This window comes from Lissotriton vulgaris, chromosome 3_1, assembly GCF_964263255.1.
Source record: "Lissotriton vulgaris chromosome 3_1, aLisVul1.2, whole genome shotgun sequence".
NCBI lineage: Eukaryota > Metazoa > Chordata > Amphibia > Caudata > Salamandridae > Lissotriton > Lissotriton vulgaris.
Window position 1 is genome coordinate 191,066,740 of NC_141689.1, and position 18,379 is coordinate 191,085,118.

The window sequence follows — 18,379 nt, forward strand, 5'->3', positions numbered from 1 at the left end:
TGCATCCTGCTCAACACCCGCTCGGTCCACAGACACGCCATCGACATTTGGAATCTACTAGACACCATCGCTCCAGACGTCGCCTTCCTAACAGAAACATGGATGAACGCCTCCTCAGCCCCAGACATCACCATTGCCATCCCGGAAGGCTACAAGATCATCCGAAAAGACCGGGCCAAGCAAACAGGAGGAGGCATCGCTATCGTCCATAAGAACTCCATCCGCATCTCAACCAGCTCTGACGTCAACCTCACTAGCGCCGAGCACCTTCACTTCCAAATCCACACCGACCCCATGACCACACTCAGAGGCACCCTCCTCTACAGACCACCAGGACACCGCACTCACTTCAGTGAAGACATCACTGACTTTATCACCCCACACGCCCTCCCCTCCGAGGACTACATTCTATTGGGTGACCTCAATTTTCACCTGGAAAAAAGCAACAACAGCAACACCACCACCCTGCTGGATAATCTCGCCAACCTCGGACTCAAACAACTTGTTAATACCCCCACTCACTACGCAGGTCACACTCTCGACCCTATCTTCACCTCCAGCAAACATATCTCCTTCAGTCACACCACAGCTCTCCATTGGATGGACCACAGCTGCGTTCACTTTATCTACAAAAAGACCACAACCTACAACCATCCTCAACCTACTCTGCGAAGAAACTGGAACAAATTCACCATCGACCAGATCTCGTCATCGCTCCTTCAAAACCCCCCTGCCCACTCTTCGAACGCCAACCAAGCAGCCATTAACTTCACTCAATGGCTAACCAATAGCGCCGACAACCTAGCACCCCTGAAAAAACGTCAATTCAAACTAGGCAGCAAAAACGCCCCCTGGTTCAACGATGATCTTAAGAAATCCAAGAAACTCCAGCACCAGGGACGCCTTCAAAAACGCCATCCGCATACACCACCAACTGATCCGGACCGCCAAGAAAGCCGCTTTCAAAGACCGACTTGACAACAACGCCCACAACAGCAAGGAATTATTCAACATCGTCAAAGAGTTTACCAACCCCACTGCCAACTCCAATGACATCACTCCCTCTCAAGCCCTTTGCGACTCCCTAGCTTCGTTTTTCCACGACAAAATCGCAGACATCCACAACAGCTTTGACAACCAACCCGGAGACCAACCCACCCAACCTTCTGCCGTACCTTCACCCCCCTTGAACATCCTTAATGACTGGAACCCAATCTCCACCGAGGACACCATCCGCCTGATGAACTCCATCCACTCAGGATCCCCCACAGACCCATGCCCTCACCACAACAAAGCCGACTCCATCATCGCACCCCACCTCCGAGATGTCATCAACTGCTCCCTCAACTCCGCCACCTTCCCGGAAAGCTGGAAACACGCCGAACTCAGCGCCCTTCTGAAAAAACCCACAGCTGACCCCACCGAACTCAAAAACTACCGCCCCATCTCGCTCCTTCCATTCCCTGCCAAAGTCCTCAAGAAAGCTGTCAACAACCAGCTTGCCGCCTTCCTCGAAACCAACAAATCCCTCGACTCATCACAGTCCGGCTTCCGAGCCAAACACAGCACTGAGACCGCACTCATCGCAGCAACAGACATTCGAACTCTACTGGATAATGGAGACACAGTCGCCCTCATCCTCCTCGACCTCTCCGCAGCCTTCGACACAGTCTGTCATAGCACCCTATTACATAGCACCCTATTACAACGCCTCAAACATCGGAATCCAAGGAAAAGCACTGGAATGGATCACCTCGTTCCTTGCCGGAAGAACCCAGAAAGTCCGCCTCCCACCATTCAAGTCAGAGGCCTCCGAAGTCATTTGCGGCGTGCCACAAGGATCCTCACTCAGCCCCACCCTCTTCAACGTATACATGAGCCCCCTCGCGGCCATTGCACGCCAACACAACCTCAACATCATCTCCTACGCTGATGACACTCAACTGATCCTCTCACTCACCAAAGACCCTAACACCGCCAAAACAAACTTACATAAAGGAATGAAAGAAGTAGCCGAGTGGATGAAGCACAGCCGTCTGAAACTGAATTCCGACAAAACAGAAGTCCTTATCCTAGGTACCTCCCCCTCCGCCTGGGACGACTCGTGGTGGCCAGAGTCCCTTGGAAAAGCACCCATCCCGACAGACCACGCACGGAACCTGGGCGTCATTCTGGACTCCTCACTCTCGATGACCAAACAGGTCAACGCCGTTTCATCATCTTGCTTCAACATCCTCTGCATGCTCAAAAAAACCATTTCGCTGGATCCCCACCGAAACTAGAAAAACGGTCACCCACGCACTGGTTACAAGCCGCTTGGACTACGGAAACACCCTATACGCCGGTACCACCGCAAAACTCCAGAAAAAACTCCAACGCATCCAGAACGCATCAGCCAGGCTCATACTAGACATTCCACGTAAAGACCACATTTCTGGTCACCTGAAAAACCTCCACTGGCTCCCCGTCAACAAGAGAATAACATTCCGCCTCCTAACCCACGCACACAAAGCACTTTACGAACTTGGACCCGAATGCCTCAACACACGACTTTCCTTCTACACCCCCTCCCGCCAACTACGCTCTTCCCACCAAGCCCTTGCTGCTGTACCTTGCATCAACAAAACCACCAAGGGAGGACGATCCTTCTCCTACCTGGCAGCCAAAACTTGGAACTCACTTCCCACTCACCTCCGCCTCACTTAGAACCACCTAGCATTCAGAAAGCAACTTAAAACCTGGATATTCGACAAGTAATTCCCCTCCCTTCTCCAAGCACCTTGAGACCCTCTGGGTATGTAGCGCGCTATATAAATTAATTGAATTGAATTGAATTGACCCTTACTCCTTAAAATACTCCAACACCCTTAAACACTAACCCATCTTAACCCTATAAATATACCCTGTACCCCAAAACCCAAACCTATCCCTAAACCCTAAAAATACCTCTGTACCCCAAAACCCAAACCTAGCCCTGAACCCTTAAAATACCCCTGTACCCCAAAACCCAAACCTATCCCTGAACCCTAAAAAAAACCCTATATCCCAAAACCTAGCACTGAACCCTCTCATATGTTACCGGAAGAGGATTTGCTTCCGTAAACGGACCCCTTCGCCTTCAGTCGACAGCCGCTAAGAAATCACTCTGCTCGGATCTCGCTTGGGAACTACAGCGGCTGTTCCCGTGATTGCAGTAACTTCATTGGCGAGTGTTGGCGGTGGGAGTAGTCTCGCTGAATCGGGTCGGAGGACGCAGAACAGGGAGCGGCTTCCGCCACACACAAGCGGTGAGTCAACTTTGCATTCTACTCACGGTGGCGGAGTTTATAAGCAGCGACATCGTGGCAGACACAGCAAAGAATTAGTCTGCCCCTATCCACATTTATACAGAGCCAACAATGAATGACGACGAAATTGACAGATTGCGGGAAGCAGCCACATTAACCATGTTTGATGGGACTAACAGCCGTTTAGACAAGGCACCATCGCAAAGTGACACTAACACTAACACTACCCAAAGGAGGAACTTAAAACAGCTATTCAAGGAATTGGAGAAACTACGCAAGTCTGAGTGTACCAAGTGGTGGGAGCACAAATCCCTCAGCAAATATGAGGAAGTGGGTCGTGTTCCCCGGGGGCTGCGCATTTTACTAGCGCCCAGCTTTGATAAACCTGACCGGCAATGCTACTTGAATGGGGTGAGAGCAACCTAGCGGCTTCTATGAACCTTGTATGTATTCTTATCAAATATGCCGCTAGCGATTGCCTCAAACTTTCAGATCAAATAAAAGTTTTGGAATTAGAGATCAACTCTCACCCTGACCAACAAGAAGTTAAAAAGCTCACTGATAACATGACCGAGCACCTGCGAAAACATGAAAAAATGAAGAAAAAATAAAATAAAAGAACGCAAGGCCTCTAAATTTGCACGCGATGCTGAGGATTACAGCCAAGCCCGTATTTTCACATTTTCACATTTTCCAGGAAGTATAACAATGCTAAACGGCAGGCATACACGAATAAAAACACAACAGAAAATTCAAATAGCAATGCCTTGCCTGTTCCCAACCCACACACGGGCTCCAATAGTACTACAGCCTCTGCAATTGAAGATAATAGTAGCAACTCTACACCACTGCAGAGTGAATACATCAGTGACTCTTTATCCTCCTGCTCTTCCACGTCGGATTTAAACACAATAGGACTTGCCAAATTGAATCTACAGCAAGAAATGGATTTTGTGGTGGAGGAGAGGTTGCTGACTCTACGATCATGGCAGCCAAATCCGCAAGCAGACAAAAGCGGAACCAGCGCCGGAAAGCAAGGAGGCGCAAATGGAAACAACGCCGGAGGGCAGCAACAGAAAAAGAAAAAGAAACCATGGGTGAAACGCAGGTAATGGACAACACCATTATCAATTTGTCCAATGTTGCACTCAATAAAGCGGAGGAACAATTACTATCCCTTGGCCTAAATTATTCACCCGTGCAAAGTTTCAACTACGCCATGACCAGGGTGGATTTATTCTGTTTTATCAGAAAACTGAAGCTAAAAAAACATTTTGCTTCTAAACCCACCAAGGATACACGCGACTCTAACATTTCTAACATTGTGACCACTACCAGTGACATAGCCCTCTTAAGTGCAGCTAATACCCACACTTTCTTGGATGCTAATGAATTATTGAATGGTACCAATGTAACAGATCCCGACGAAGCTACCCAAAATCGATTGCGCAGAATATCCATTCAACAAACGGGAGCTGGTCTAAGCCCATTTCGCAGCAAGTCTAAATATATTCCTCTAATGCCTAGAGATGCAGTGGATGTGTTCCATGATTGCGTTATGAATGACATAAAAAAACTATATTCAAAATCTAACAATAAATTTCGAAAAAAAGAAATACATAGAAAACGAGCATTTGATGAACTAATGAAGAAGTTGAGCAATAATCATGAAATTGTCATCAAAAAATCGGACAAAGGGGGAAACTTGGTAATTTGGCATAAGGTGGATTATATTGCTGAGGCCAAGCGACAACTTGATGATCCCAGCTGTTATATGAAAAGTTCACAGAAAGAATATGAAATTGCCAAGAACAAACTGCACAAAATGTTAGGCCAATGGAAGCGGGAGGGCCTCATTTCTTTTGAAGAATTCAAATGTATGTGCATTAATTTCCCTGTGTTACCTTCCCTTTACCTGATACCAAAGATACACAAAGCTGTTGTATCCATACCTGGCAGGCCTATTGTTTCTGCCATTGGAAGTGTGGGAGAAAAAGTAGGAGAATATATTGATTTCTTTCTCCAAGATTTTGTTAAGGAGTTGCCTAGTTTTGTGAGAGACACCAGCGATTTTATCAGTAAAATTGAAAATATTGCATGGGATACTGACATGTGGCTTATTTCCCTCGATGTTGAAGCGCTTTACACTAGTATAGATCATGAACAAGGGCTCTTTGCAGTCAAGCATTTTCTGTCCAAGCGCTCCATCACATTTTATGAACATAATAAGGTTATTAGCAGCCTTATGGAGTGGTGTCTCCACAACAATTTCTTTTCATTTGGCAAAGAGATCTTCCGACAGCTCAGGGATGTGGCGATGGGGGCCTGCTTCTCTCCCAGCTATGCGTGTTTACACGTAGGCTGGTGGGAGGAGCAGGTCCTCATGGTACGCCACAAAGCATGGATGGACAACCATGTCTTTTGTTTTTTGAGATACATTGATGACATTTTTATTGCCTGGAGAGGTACCAGGATAGAGGCATTTGAATTCATTGAGATTAATAATAACAACCTCAACCTCAACTTCACTGCTCACGTCGAGAAAAAAAGAATCCAATACCTCGATGTCGAAGTGTATATTAAAAATAATAAAATCAATACTACTCTACGTAGGAAAAAGACTGCTGGAAATGCCACATTGCCACTAGCATGCACCCTAGGCATACAATTACTGGTATCCCCTATGGCGAAATGTTGAGACTTAAAAGAATCTGTAGTTCTCCATCTGACTATGAAATATGCCTGAACGATTTAACAACACGCCTTAGAGCCAGGGGGTACTCTGATTCAGTATTGAAAAACGCCTATGATAAATCTCTATCTCGGACGAGAGAGAGTCTGTTTCCGACTCACACTTCTGAAACAGCGATTCCTGCAGCTAGTGAGTCCCCTATATCTGGTCCTCGCATGATCACCACTTTCAGTAAGGAGGAAAGGAAAATCAAGGCCATCCTTGACAAAAACTGGCCGATAGTACTAAGTGATCATGTTCTCAACACCATATTACCCTCGGCTCCCCTTGTCACCTTCAGAAGAGCGAAAACTATGGGTAACCATTTAGACACCGCAGCTCCTGAACTGCTCCAGGTGCATGTGCGGATATTACAGCACCTAAGAGTCATACTACACAACGACCCCGCCTATCCGGTCGCTAGGCATTTTAATCAGGTCCATAATAGGGATCTATCTTGCCTCACTTATTTTGTGATTGGGTCCGTTCCCGTGCCGAGGAAGGGAGGCAACAGAACTTTTATTGAGAAAGTTGGAATCTAGTTTTATTCTAGAGCTCGATAGTCGTTGGCCTAACGGGCTCAACAACATCGAAGAAATGCACCACTTCCTAGAATAATTCACCATCTCTTTAATTCTGATTCTATTAATATACAATTTTGCTGTCTGCTTTCCATTCCTACGGCCCTATTTCCAGCAGCGGTATGCATATCATAAGTCAGGTTCCCTGTTTGTGATATGCATGATTGTTTGCCCACTATACTACTAACAATTAGTGTTTTATGGATCATTATATGCTATGTAGATGAATTGATTTGTCTTTGCACTCCACCGCACTTTATTCATGCAATAGTATACACATGTGCCTGTTTTCTATGAATTTTGTATTCAATATCGTGCTTTGTCTATTTGTCTTGTAAATATATGGGATATAGTGTTCTTTATATATATATATATATATATATATATATATATATATATATATATATATATATATATATATATATATATATATATACCCGTTTTTAAACTTTTTTGATACACTAATTTTGATACCAGTTTTTACCAATTGTGATTTTGAGAGCCATTATTTATTATATTTATTGATCATTTTTATTCAGGGACCTGAATTTTTTGTGTTCAACTATATCTCATATGGTATCTCTTGTCCGGTAATAATGCGGCTTACATTGCACTTTCGTCACAATCACTCTTTTTGCACTTTATCTATTTATGCACTTAAAACGCCCTTTTTGCTGCTACTTAATCTCGCCAGTTTGCACATGACAGTCAATTGTTTACATTCCCCTACATATTAGCTTTTTTGCTTGGAAATGTTAAACTATGCATACCATCCCTACATTTGAGATGGTTATCCAAAGTAATAGGTAAAAAAGATCTTCATGTTTCATGTTGTAGAAAATATTTGCACTTTAAAAAGTCATCCTGGATTTAACCAGTCATTTGCAACTTTATATGCGTTAATACCTTAACTTTTGTTCTTGGATTTAACCTAAGACCGTCATTTCAAATGTGTTGTTTACATATGATTTATGCAGCTAAAGTCTTTTTTCACTGTTGTTACCCACGTGACACAGGAGGTTACCACCAGGGGGTGGTAACAGAGTGTAAGCATATCATTAAAAAAGGCTTGTGATTGTTTCATTTTAACTACAGCGTGAACAAGGGCACTTGTGCTCGAAACGCGTCGCTGATTTGGCTCTGTGGATTTGAAATAAACAAGATCATTGCTGACTTGGTGGTCCGTATCCCTTTTGTTGATGGCGTGGAGGCTGTGGCTACGAACGCAGATCTGGAAGAGGGGGAACTTTGTGCTCTCATATATATATATATATATATATATATATATATATATATATATATATATATATATATATATATATATATATATATATATATATATATATATATATATATTAAAGGTCCTCGAGCAGTTTAAGGGTACGGGATAATAACTGCATCCTCTACGTAAAGCAGACTGGAACAGGTGCTGACTTCATCATAGGCGTGTCCTTCCATGAAGCTACTAAAGAAGCATTTGAACAATTAATATACACCAAGAACAGCCCTGGTGAACACCTCTATGTAGTTCAAAAACGTCGCTAAATTCTCCACCTGGCTGAAATCGGACAGAAGCACTGACCCCAAAGTAGAGCTGGAGAAAAGTAACCAAAGCATTGTCCAACCCTAAAGTCAAAAGAATATCTCAAAGCTTACTGCAGTCGACCCTGTTAACTGCTCTAGTTCAATTCTTAAATGAAAGGAATAGCGGACTCCCTTTAACAAACGTATATTTGCTCAGAACTAGATGGAGGTTAAGGTATTGCTCAATAGTGCAGAGTCCTTCCCTAAATCCATATTGTGCTCGGACGATTTCTTGATTGGCTCTCGACCAGTCCTCAATCCTTTTAAGGGCTTTGCGTCCAATAACCTTAACTATCGAGTTCAGGAGGTAGAGCAGCCTGTAGTTGTGGATAATTTTTATAGTCTTTTTTTTTTTTTTTACACTGGGACAATGACAGTAGTATGTCATGACTTTGGGAAACCACGTAGAGATGCGTTCTTGACCACATTTGCCTCCTAGAAATTCAATGGGACTACAGCCGGCCTTATTTATTGGAAAGGTTCTCTGTAATAAACTCCCAAAGTCCTTCTGTTTCAAACTTTATGGATAATGGGAGGAATGAGCATTGATCAGCGAGCCAACTGTTCTCAGGGTCCTCATAAGAATAAATAGCCTTCAAATTGACGACCCATTGTCAGCACTAATTTCTCTTATTCCCTTTTAATAAAGGCCTGTTAAATTTTCTAAAGCACCGTATGTCTAATGACAATACGAGACTTCTCTGCCATGTTATAGAGAAGGCCAAGGCGTTTGATGCCCCCTCCGTGGCGATTACCTTGGACGCGGAGAAGGCGTTCGACAGAGTCTCTTGGCTCTTTCTTAAACATTGTATGTCCACCTTCAACTTAGGTAACACCTTTATAGACATGGTCATGGCTTTGTATCTTTCCCCATCTGCCCGCATTGCCATAAATGGCTCATTGTCAGATCCATTTGACCTGGAACAGGGGACCAGACAGGGCTGTCCCCTCTCCCCATCACTCTTCCTCCTGGCCATGGAGCCTCTCATTGCCAACATTAAAAAGAACTACAACATCAAGTGAGTAAGCTTTGTGGAAACTTGTGTTAAACTAGCCACTTACGCGGATGATATCCTGATAGTGACTGAATCTCCGGAGCCTTCCATCTCTGCTTTGATGTCAACCATTGAATCATACTCCACCCATTCAGGGTATAAACTTAATCGGGAAAAATCGGAGGTCAAACCCCTAAACATCGTAGCCACTAAGGACATGTTGGGGACCTCTGGGTTCTGCTGACAATCAGGGTTTATAAAGTATCTGGGGATAGAGTTTGGGGACTCCCTTATGGAAACCCTTCTACAAAATGACAAGACCACCCTAAATAAAATAAAAAACCAACTAGATGGATGGTCCCCTCGCTTCTTCACGTGGTGGGGTAGAATAGAAACCATCAAAATGATGATCTCCCCCCTGGTAAACTACCTTATTTCAATGCTCCCTCTAACACTCACCCAAGATTTCTTCCATAAATTGGACCAATATATAGCCAAATTCCAGTGGAAAGGGAAAAAAGCGAGGATCAGCATTAAAAAATTGTGATTAGACAAATCATTTGGAGGGGTCAACCTACCGGACTTTCGACACTACGAGACCGCTTTTCTAGCGAAGCAAGGCGCCCACTGGCTAGCCCCCGCAGTAAACTACACTCCAGTTTGGCTGGAAGTCGAGCAAGCGATCCTAGACGGAATTACCCCGGCTGCGGCCCTCTCACTCAATTTAAATGTACTAGCCCACTCGAAATCGATCTTTCGTAACACGAAAACGGCTCTTCTTAAAATCGATAAACTTCTAGTTCATAGCATATGCCATCTCGGGTTGGGAGTCTTTATGGAACAATCGATACATACAGCACAAAGGCAAATACCTGCATAATTCTCAGTGGATTAGGAAAGGTATCTTCTTCCCGCACCAATTATTCGAGGGGTCATACTCTATCCCGTTCAGAGTATTGCAAACTACCTATGGCCTGGCACCTCTAGAGTTTTATTCCTTCCTAAACATAAAAGCTGCACTCTCTAAGGCGAAACTCTCCCTAATACCACCCTCCCTCCCATCCTACCTCAGTAGATTAAACAGGCTTGGACATCAAGTGTCACATCTCTACAAACTTATTCGCCCCCAACATACCAATCTAACCGCACCACTAACTCAGTTTTGGTCTGAAATGTCATCTAGACCGATTTCAGAAGCGGACTGGGCCAATACCTGGATATCATGCATGCGACATAAAATTAGCCCAACTTTATCCCAAACCAAATATTGGCTCCTCCACAAAACCTTCTGCGCGTCTTTATGCCCATAACATTAGCCAAGACGTCTTCTGCTGGAATTGTAAACGAGCGGAGGGCGACCTCGCACACATTATTCTACATTGCGACTGTGTTACCCCATTTTGGGACAAGGTATTCGACTTCATCAGTAAAGTTTTCCCCATCTCCCCGTCCAGAGAACTTCCTTACCTAGCTTTTGGTTTCACCCTAGAACCCTCCCTCCATGCCAACGACAGGTCACTACTTGATCTCATGCTCACTGCAGCTGTTAAAATTGTCCTCAGTAACTGGAAGGATTCTAGCAAAGCTACATTTGCTGGCTGGCTCAACTGGATCATTAGCCTCAGGGGAGCGGATAACATAGCTCTCCAACAATCACCATGGCACCCCCATATGAGAAAGATGTGGTCTACCCTTGACTGTTATTTTACCACCCATAAACCACCTTAGATACTCCTACCCCCCCCCCCGCTCCGATGCATTTAACGCCATCACAATCCAACAGTGTGGAGCTAATATGATACTTTGGTTCATACTGAGTCCCACCTACATATCTTTGGTGCTATAATTTACATGTTACTGTCCGGATACACCGCCTAAGGATGTATGTATTATTATGTGGCCTATTGTATATTGCTTTTTACCCCTTTTCGATTTATTTTACTGTACTGTTCTTCTGTAATATTGTATGTTTTTGAGTCTGTACTATGTGTATTTTATTTACTACTGACACTTCCAATAAAAACCTATGTGAATTAAAAAAAAAAAATTCTTTTGCCTCTTTTTATTAATGGCATAATTTGTGACTTTAGCCTATATTTTTAGGCTCTTTAGGCTGCAAATAGTTACATATATCTAGATTGTGTGTATATATAGATATTTCTCTCTATCTTTCTCGATACATACACACGCACACACACACGCATCCCCACATCCCCACACAGGGCTTTTACATATATGTATATATAACATTAAAAAGTGCTGCATCCCTGCACTTGGGTGGGACTATTCAGTGCTCATGACTGTGATAGGGATTCCCATGGAAGACAGCTCGAATTACAGGTCAGCAATTTTACCCCCTGCAGCATCTATATCTTACATAAACCTGCAACCCACGTTACCCCTCCCCCCAAAAATTTCTCACTAACAAGTATGTGTCGCAATATAATTGAGGCTGGTGGATCTACTAGCTTACAAGAACTTGGGCAAATGGGAGATAAAGCACTATTGATGGGGCCACTGGGATTATGCTATTTTTGCGTCTGATGTTTTCTGCATATTAATGGGTTTGATACAATTGCCAAATACTCCTGACTTCACAATCTGCAGATGGAGGAGAATGTGGCAGATTTTAACAAAATAAATTGGATATAGATTCAAATGGATCAAAGGATACTAAAAGCATGGTGACAAGTTGCATGCAGTGGAAGGTGCTTCACAAGTATTGACAGGTCACCTTTCTGTTTTTACTTTATATGCAGTGTTAAAGTGGTATAGCATTAACAAGTTAAAAAATGCTGAAATTAATAGTGTTAGAAAATTTACTGCACAATTTACCTTTTCTTTCTGGATAATTTAGTCAACCTTGCTGCCTAAATTGGTCCTCCACTGCAACAGTTCCACTAGCCTGGACTATTGGCCTTGAAAAGGGTTCTTCAATAAAGCATACACAATTATATAATAAATGTTTATAATAACTAGCTTTGCTAATGATTATTAGTCGGGCAACTGGAGATAATAAGAGTTGCACGTGACTATCAAATATCCACATTCTCTAGAATTATTATTATTGTGGCCCAGCTCCATGGTGTTCATGTTATCAACCCTTGACTGATGAAATGCAGACTTGATGCACATTAGATTGAGTCATAAGAGCTCAATACAAGCAAGAGTTGTTTTTTGTTTTCAAACTGTCATTGCATGACACTAGTAACTTAGAATGTGGCATCTTACCTTGGCACTACTAAGTTGTGTCCTGTTTAGTTTGTGTGTTTGTTTCGAAAGAAAGTATCTGTTTATCATTGTTTAATCCTTCAACAGATTCCTTCATCTGCAGTGGAGATGCCTGGAGCTGCAGAGGTCACAGGATTAAATGTACAATTTGGCGCCTTAGAGTTCGGATCAGAACCATCCTTGCCAGAAATTGGAGCCACTGTGAACAATGAGATTACGAGTCCCATCGCTAGCAACTTATTTTCAAAGCCTGCCAGGTATTACATTTCTGTTGAATGCAATTGACTGTCCAAAGAAGAGTGAGTTTCTCAATTCTGAATTGTTCTCAGTACAGAATCTGAGTTTGCCATAAGAATTTGTAAAATATATTTTGGACTAGAAGGCTTTTATTCAGTCTGATAATTGTTGGCTTACTGCTGTTAACCTCATACCAACTGCACCACTGCATAAGGTCAGTCAGTTTGTTTGCTGGTAACCCTGCTCACTGTGCATCCTGTCCCTTTTAAATCTAGATCAGCTGCTAGCCCTCCTAGTCTGTTATTGTGCAATATTGGGATTAACTGATGGGCCTTAACGGTCACTACCTTGGCCAAAGACCAAGGCAGCAAAATATAAACATGGCTTTCACATGAATGTTCCCCGACCAAAAATCTTGATAAATCAGATGAAATGTTCTGTGTACCTATAATCAAGATAATTGTGAACATAACCGATGTTTAGTTAATCATTTTTAAGCCCCAAAGCAACACTATATTTCCCACCTCACTTGTTTAGGACAAATAGTCAAATGTACCTTATTGTAAGGCAGTTTCCCAAAATTGTAGCACAGCCTTGTCACACTACTCAACTATGATCATTTCTGGACTTATCGGATCAGCAGAAGAAATTAAGATGAAGCCATTTATCTTTTGGTAGAAACTGGATTGGTAGTTTAGTGCCAGAGATAATAGAAATGATTAGCCACTCGCTCTTGCAAACCTCTGAACTTTGCTTTTAAAATTGTCAGTGAACAGTAAAATGATGGAAGGCATGCTTGAAATAATCAGCCACTGGTAATAACTCTGGGCCACCTTCCTGTTCAAACTATTAAAACTATATACAACCTGAAAGCAATTAACCTCTCAAATCTGTTAAGGTTTCCAATGATCAAAGCTATTGTAGGTGCTTGTATGCCTTACAACTGAATGTCATGATCACAGGTAATCTATACTCCAGAGCTTTCAGCGTGTTTAAGAACAAAAGGGATGATAGGGACTGGAAGTAAAGACGAATAACCTTTCGACTGGCTTGAAAAACGGAATGTCTCATCTAAACCCATTCTAGAACAGTGTGGTTTTACCTAGTACATCTTGGCTATCACCAGCTAAGAGTGAGGTGCTCCGAAAATAATGGTCCCTAATGCTAACGGCCTCAAATTAGGAAGTCTGCTTTTTCTGAAACTTAAAAAGTAGTCTAGCACCTTAGCCCTAAATAATTTCCTTGGCTCTTTTAAAGCAGCAGTGCAGTTTTTATTCCAAAGATGTTTGCCTATAGAAACGTTTTCCTTTCACTGTCTGTTAAGAGTGGAAAATACTTTGCTAGCTAAACCTTCTAATCCTATTTTCTTTATTTCTGTAATATGTTTTATATTTATCTATTTTAATAAAAGAGCAGATTGTTACTTTTAGCTACACATTGTGGGTAGAGTTTTCCTGTCCATTAAAAATGTGTTACAGCTGGATATATGTGGCTTATGAACTTAAGGAAGGTAGCAAACTGCCCAGTGTTCTGGGGTGCGCGATAAGAAATGTGGTAGACCGAAAGTATGCATCGCCCCTTTGCTGCTTGCTTACTTATGTTGCTCTTCACTTTCTGCACTCACTAGCTGATGTGAACAGCTGCTCTGGTAACCGTTGCCTGGCTGAGGATAGCTGTCTGAGATCAGCGCTGTAGCCCATCCACACCCTCAAAGGTCTCATCACATAAAAGAGCACTATTTCCCCATTTGGACACTCAACTCTATAGGTAGCAAGGGTGAGTTGTTGAAGGCTTATTGTAAGATGGGCTCGGCTAGGAGAAGCTCTTTGAGTTTAAATTTCTTTTTCTACATCTATTTTAGACTTTGGACACTGGGAGGCGTCCACTCACTGCTTGTGTTCTGAATCACAGTGAACAATTGGTTAACGCTAAATGATCAGGTCAGCTGTTAAGACAATAACATGGTGCAGAAGTGCACCTGTGACATAACATATATCTCACATTTACACCACCCACATGAGTTAATACAAAGGCAGGTCTGACTTTGCAGCCCTGGTTGACCTCAGGAAAAAAAACAATCTGGGTGTTAGTAGAAGCTGTTCTAATAGGTAGAACAAAGCTGCCTTTTACATTAGCTAATTCACTACTAAGTAGTGCCTATAAGTCTACAGGGTGTAGGTATGTAATCTCTAAAAGTGTACCCGCCAAAATTCTGGCTGGGAAGAGTTCAGCTCTGATCAGCTACCATATTTATTTTTGAATATGCATTGAATGAACTTGAGCAGCAGAGGTTCGAGGCATGTGGGCTGCTGAATTCATATCTGTGCATAGATCGCCGCCTAGTGTTGGGTCCGGATGATCGCACATTGTTGTCCTGGAAGAGTCTTCGAAGTATCACGAGATAGGTGGTTCCTCCCCTGGACTACAGTGTGCATGGGCATCGACTCCATTCTCAGATTATTTTTTTCCGCCATTGGGTTCGGATGTATATTGGTTCACTCTAGTCGGAATCGATATAAAACTTTCTTAAGGCCAAAAGGCCTTTAGCTTTTCGTCGGTATAGTCTTGCGTTCGTGCCCGATTCTTCCAGCTCAGTTTCGAGACGGATTCCAGAGAGCCGCGTGCTTTCGTCGCTGAAGGCCCAGTCGACGCCTGAGACCTTATCGACAGACCATCATGGAACGGAGTCCGTTCAAGAGATGTCCCGTGTGCAACTCAAAATATACCCACATCGACGTCCACCCGGTGTGCAACAAGCGTCTCTCGCCGAATCATGATGAAGCCAGTTGCATGATGTAGGCGGGGGTACAGGGACGACCTTGACACCAGGTGTTACAGGCAAAGACGGTTTTATTTTCGAAGTGCTTTTGTACACAAAAGTCTTTCTCCTCCTCTGGGTCAGGCGGTCTCGCGAGAAGGCGCTGGGATCCGTAGTTGAGGCTTCCACTGCTTTTCGATGGTCTTTGGGGAAGGTGCTTAGCGGGACTCCGACCAGCTCTGTTACATGGAAGAGACCAGAGAGAGGGATGCCGTTATAATATGCTCTTCTCAGTTTATGCACCTTTCAGGGACCGGGGTAGTGAGGACAACCTTAGTGTACAGTGCTCATTCAAATCGGTGCACGGTGAACGAAGGGTCGGGATAGGAAGTGAGTTACAGGGAAGGAAGCGGGTAGTGGAGGGAATGGTGACACGAAGGGGAGGAAACAAACAAGGGGTTTGTACACTACTTTACACGTGAGCACTCCGGCTCCCCACCCAGGCTGCCCAACGCCGCCGTACCTGTGACAGCCACACTCCTCCCTCGGGAGTGTGGCACGGCAGATCACGGGGTCGTTGGCCTCCTGGCTCTCCTCCTTTCTCCGACTCCACCTCGCCTCCTCGATGTTCCTTCGGGGTCTTTTCCTCTCCGTTTCCGTCCTTCTCTCCGCTCGCTACAGTCACGTCTTCCTCCTTCCTCTCCTCCGGGGTGTAAACACACCCTCCATACATCACATCCTGGCCTTTGACCATTCCGGTGGTGCTGACGTCCTCAGGGGGCGGTTCCTCCTTCTCGGAAGCAAACGCCCAGTTAAAGGGGCCGCTGTGATCGCCATCCACGCCACTGTCGAACTGATCGTTCCTCCATGGGTCAGTCTGGAATGAAGGAGGAGGATCAGGGTCAGAGGGGCACGGACACCACCATTCTCCCGGGGTAAGCCTTCCGACCTCTCCCCCATTACACTCCTCCCCCCCTGGATTCGCCCGCTCGGGGAGAATGGGCATTCGGGACAGGAAGTCTGCGTTGGCATTATCGATCCCTTTCCTATGCTTTACTGTGAAGGCAAATGGTTGGAGAAATAAAAACCACCTCAGGATCCTTGCATTATGGTAAAGGTTTCTGTGCATCCACTGCAGAGGGGCATGATCGGAATAGAGGGTGAAGGCTTTACCCTCCAGGTAATACCTGAGCTTATCCACAGCCCATCGTATCGCCAGGCACTCCTTCTCCACCGTGGGATACTTCTGTTCCCTTGGGTGTAGTTTTCGGCTCACGTACAGGATGGGGTGTTCGAGTCCGTCGGTACCTTCCTGAGACAACACCGCACCTATGCCAGTGTCAGATGCGTCTGTTGCCAGGGTGAAGGGTTTCTCAAAGTCGGGAGAAATCAGAACGGGGCTTGATGTGATGGCCGCTTTCAGGGCCTGAAAAGCCGTACATGCCTCTTCCGAGGGAGGGCATGGCAGGGAATTCCGAACCTGCTTTTGCAGTAGGTCCGTCAAAGGGGTTGAGAGGGCAGCAAAGTCCCTGATAAAGCGCCTGTAATAGCCGATGAGGCCCAAGAAGGCCCTTAATTCTCTCTTGGTCGTAGGGAACAGCGTTTTGGTGATGGCTTATCTTCTCTTCCTGAGGGGCTATTACTCCGTCCCCCAGCATAAACCCCAGGTACTTTACCTTGGAATAAGCCGCTCTGGATTTCCGAGCGTTTACATGCAGGCCGGCCGTTAGTAGAGCACGAAGGACTCTGGCAACGTGACCCAAGTGTGCCTCCCATGTTGGACTAAAGACGACTGTAGTCCAGGTATACCGAGCTGTACTTGGTATGGGGAGCCAACACCGTGTTCATCAACCTCTGGAAAGTGGCCGGGGCTCCATGGAGCCCAAAAGGTAGCACGTTGAACTCGAACAGCCCTTCCTCGGTTGCGAAGGCCGTTTTGTGCCTATCCCCCTCCCGCAGAGGCACCTGCCAATACCCTTTGGTCAGGTCAAAAGTCGTGATGTAGCGGGCTTCCCCTATTCGCTCTATGAGCTCATCCACCCTTGAGATGGGAAACGCGTCAAAAGAGGAGATCTCGTTCAACGCCCTGAAGTCCATGCAAAAACGGGTTGACCCGTCGGGTTTTGGTACCATGACTATGGGAGATGCCCAGTTACTTCTCGAAGGCCTAATCACCCCTAGTCTAAGCATGTCTTGCACTTCCTTTCTTACGTCGGCCCTTTTGGCCGCAGGAATACGATAGGCCCTTTGTTTGATGATCTGTCCCTCTTTGGTGTGCATTTGATGCTCCGCCATATGGGTGCATCCGGGGGTATCTGAAAACAATGGGGAAAAGGGGCGTAAGACCTCCATCAGTTCCTGTCTTTCTTTGTCGTTTATCTCCGGATTCACGGGAAGGTGTTCCAAGGTCGACCGTTGTGTGCTAGACGGAAGGGCAGGATTGGCAGAGCTGGGGGGGGGGGGGGGGGGGGGGGTCCTAGCCACTTTTTCAGGAGATTGATATGGAAGGTTTGTCTCCTGGATGGGGACAGTAGCAACCTGTATGTTGTGCGGCCTATGGTTTCTACTACCTTGTATGGCCCCTTCCACTCGCTTCTGAACTTTTGGGTGGATGAGGGTAGGAGTACCAACGCCCAATCCCCTTTCTCTAGTGTCCTCCATTTCTTTCCTTTATCATATTGATGTCTTTGGCTGTTATGTGCTTTTTCCAGGTTGGAATAGGCGAGGTCTCGAAGCTTGCCCAGGCGAGACCTCAACTGCTGGGTGTATTCCAGTAGGGTTCTCTGTTCTGCGGCCTCTTCACCCTCCCATGCTTCCCTGGTGATTTCCAGGAGGGATCTAGGCTGTCTACCGTACAGGAGCTCGAACGGCGAAAACCCCAAACTACTCTGGACTTGGGCTCTTACGACATAGAGGGCCAAGGGTAACACCCTATCCCAATCCTTAGCCTCTGTGTTCAACAGTTTTTTTAACGT

The 18,379-nt window shown here is 44.8% G+C and overlaps 1 protein-coding gene across 4 annotated transcripts in view; it reads left to right on the top strand.

Annotated features, from left to right (window-relative positions):
• UBAP2 (ubiquitin associated protein 2) overlaps positions 1-18,379 on the top strand; it is a 1,436,418-nt gene that overhangs the window by 594,165 nt on the left and 823,874 nt on the right. For all 4 annotated transcript variants that reach the window (XM_086960301.1, XM_086960303.1, XM_086960302.1 and 1 more), the window contains exon 14: positions 12,497-12,666. In XM_086960301.1, the coding sequence (XP_086816427.1) occupies positions 12,497-12,666 (170 nt within the window). The remainder of the gene's footprint in view (positions 1-12,496; positions 12,667-18,379) is intronic.